Source organism: Vespula pensylvanica, chromosome 20 (assembly GCF_014466175.1).
Source record: "Vespula pensylvanica isolate Volc-1 chromosome 20, ASM1446617v1, whole genome shotgun sequence".
Taxonomy (NCBI): Eukaryota; Metazoa; Arthropoda; class Insecta; order Hymenoptera; family Vespidae; genus Vespula; species Vespula pensylvanica.
In genome coordinates, this window is record NC_057704.1 from 589,341 (window position 1) to 590,893 (window position 1,553).

General features: G+C 35.6%; 1 protein-coding gene across 1 annotated transcript in view; it reads left to right on the forward strand.

The window, feature by feature from the left end:
* LOC122636180 (odorant receptor 43a-like) overlaps window positions 1-1,553 on the forward strand; it is a 3,391-nt gene that overhangs the window by 1,251 nt on the left and 587 nt on the right. The window contains exons 2-6 of the mRNA XM_043827154.1: window positions 8-672; window positions 889-988; window positions 1,057-1,167; window positions 1,266-1,421; window positions 1,505-1,547. Coding sequence (XP_043683089.1) covers window positions 8-672; window positions 889-988; window positions 1,057-1,167; window positions 1,266-1,421; window positions 1,505-1,547 — 1,075 coding nt within the window. The remainder of the gene's footprint in view (window positions 1-7; window positions 673-888; window positions 989-1,056; window positions 1,168-1,265; window positions 1,422-1,504; window positions 1,548-1,553) is intronic.

The following is a 1,553-nucleotide window of genomic DNA, read 5'->3' on the forward strand; positions in this document are numbered from 1 at the left end:
CGAAAAGATCTATAGCTATTTCGCAAAAATCTTTTGTTACTTTCTTTTTACCTTTATACTCGTACCAGGTCTGCTTCGAATTTTTTTAATAGAACAGAATGCCCGTATAAGGCTCAAGATATTTGGTCCTATCTGCACATGTTCTATAAACGCCACGAAATATAGTATATTAATGACGCGCGGGAAAAAAATTAAAGAGTGCATGAAGCATGTAAGGGAAGACTGGAAAAAGGTGGTACTAAAGAAGGATTACGAATCAATGATGACGCATGCCAAGGTCGGAAGGACTTTAGTGGTGATGTCAGCATCATTTATATATGGCGCTGGAATGTCCTATCGTACTATCTTACCTCTTTCAAAAGGCAAAATCATCATCGGTAATCTCACAATAAGACCCCTTGCATGTCCAAGTTACTTCGCAATATTCGACGAACAAAAATCACCAGCTTACGAGCTCGTTTTCTTCGGACAATTTCTTGCTGGCTTCTTCGTTTATTCGGTGGCTTGTGGTGTTTGTGGTCTAGCAACCTTTCTAATCATGCACGCATGTGGCCAACTTGAAATTCTTATGAGAATGATGAGAAACATTGTCGATGGGAAAGACGACACCGACGATACTGATCCGGATACGCGTATCGCCGAGGTAATTCGACATCAAATCCGATCCAGGAAGTAAGTCGTACATTTTAACGTTTTACATCTTTTGTAGACGACTCCTCCTTTTTTCTTTCTATACAACAAAAACACATACAAATATTTTATCAGTTAACACATAAAAAGGAATATTTCTTTCGTAAATTTTTATGTATTTTTAAAAAGTTGACTCTGTCACAATGATCTTCTGTAAAAGTATATCAAATATATATCTCAAGAATATTTTATTTTCAGTTTCATAAAGAAAGTAGAAGAGATCTTGCAATACATGTGCATGGTAGAGATCTTGGGATGTACTAGTCTCGTTTGTCTTGTTTTATATTACGTTATAATGGTATGCGTTTTAGATTTTTACATTGAACCAATAACGTCAAACTAATAAAAGAATTACCGGATTCCTAGGAGTGGGAAAATAGTGACACGACCGGATTAATTACGTATTTCATTTTTCTCCTATCTTTCGCCTTTAACATGTTTATTTTTTGCTACCTTGGTGAACTTCTTTCGGATCAGGTGGGAAATTTTGATATCTTCGATTTTCCTATCGTCTTATCCCTTTTATTTTATTTTTTTTTATCTTTTCATAATGACTTTTCTATTACTTTCCACAGGGTATAAAAGTCGGAATAACGTCTTGTACTCTTGATTGGAATCGTCTTCCGACGAGAAGTGCTCGAAGTCTAATATTGATGATACTTGCCTCGAATCATCCGGTAAAAATCGTAGCTGGTAAATTGATGGACATGTCACTCACCAATTTCAATAACGTAAGTACATTTATAAACGCAACATTGTTTTCGTTATTTGCGTAAAGACTTTCGATGATCAGCGTACGATCTTACTTTTCTAGATTATTAAAACCTCGGTTGGATACTTCAACATTCTTCGAAGTAGTATCT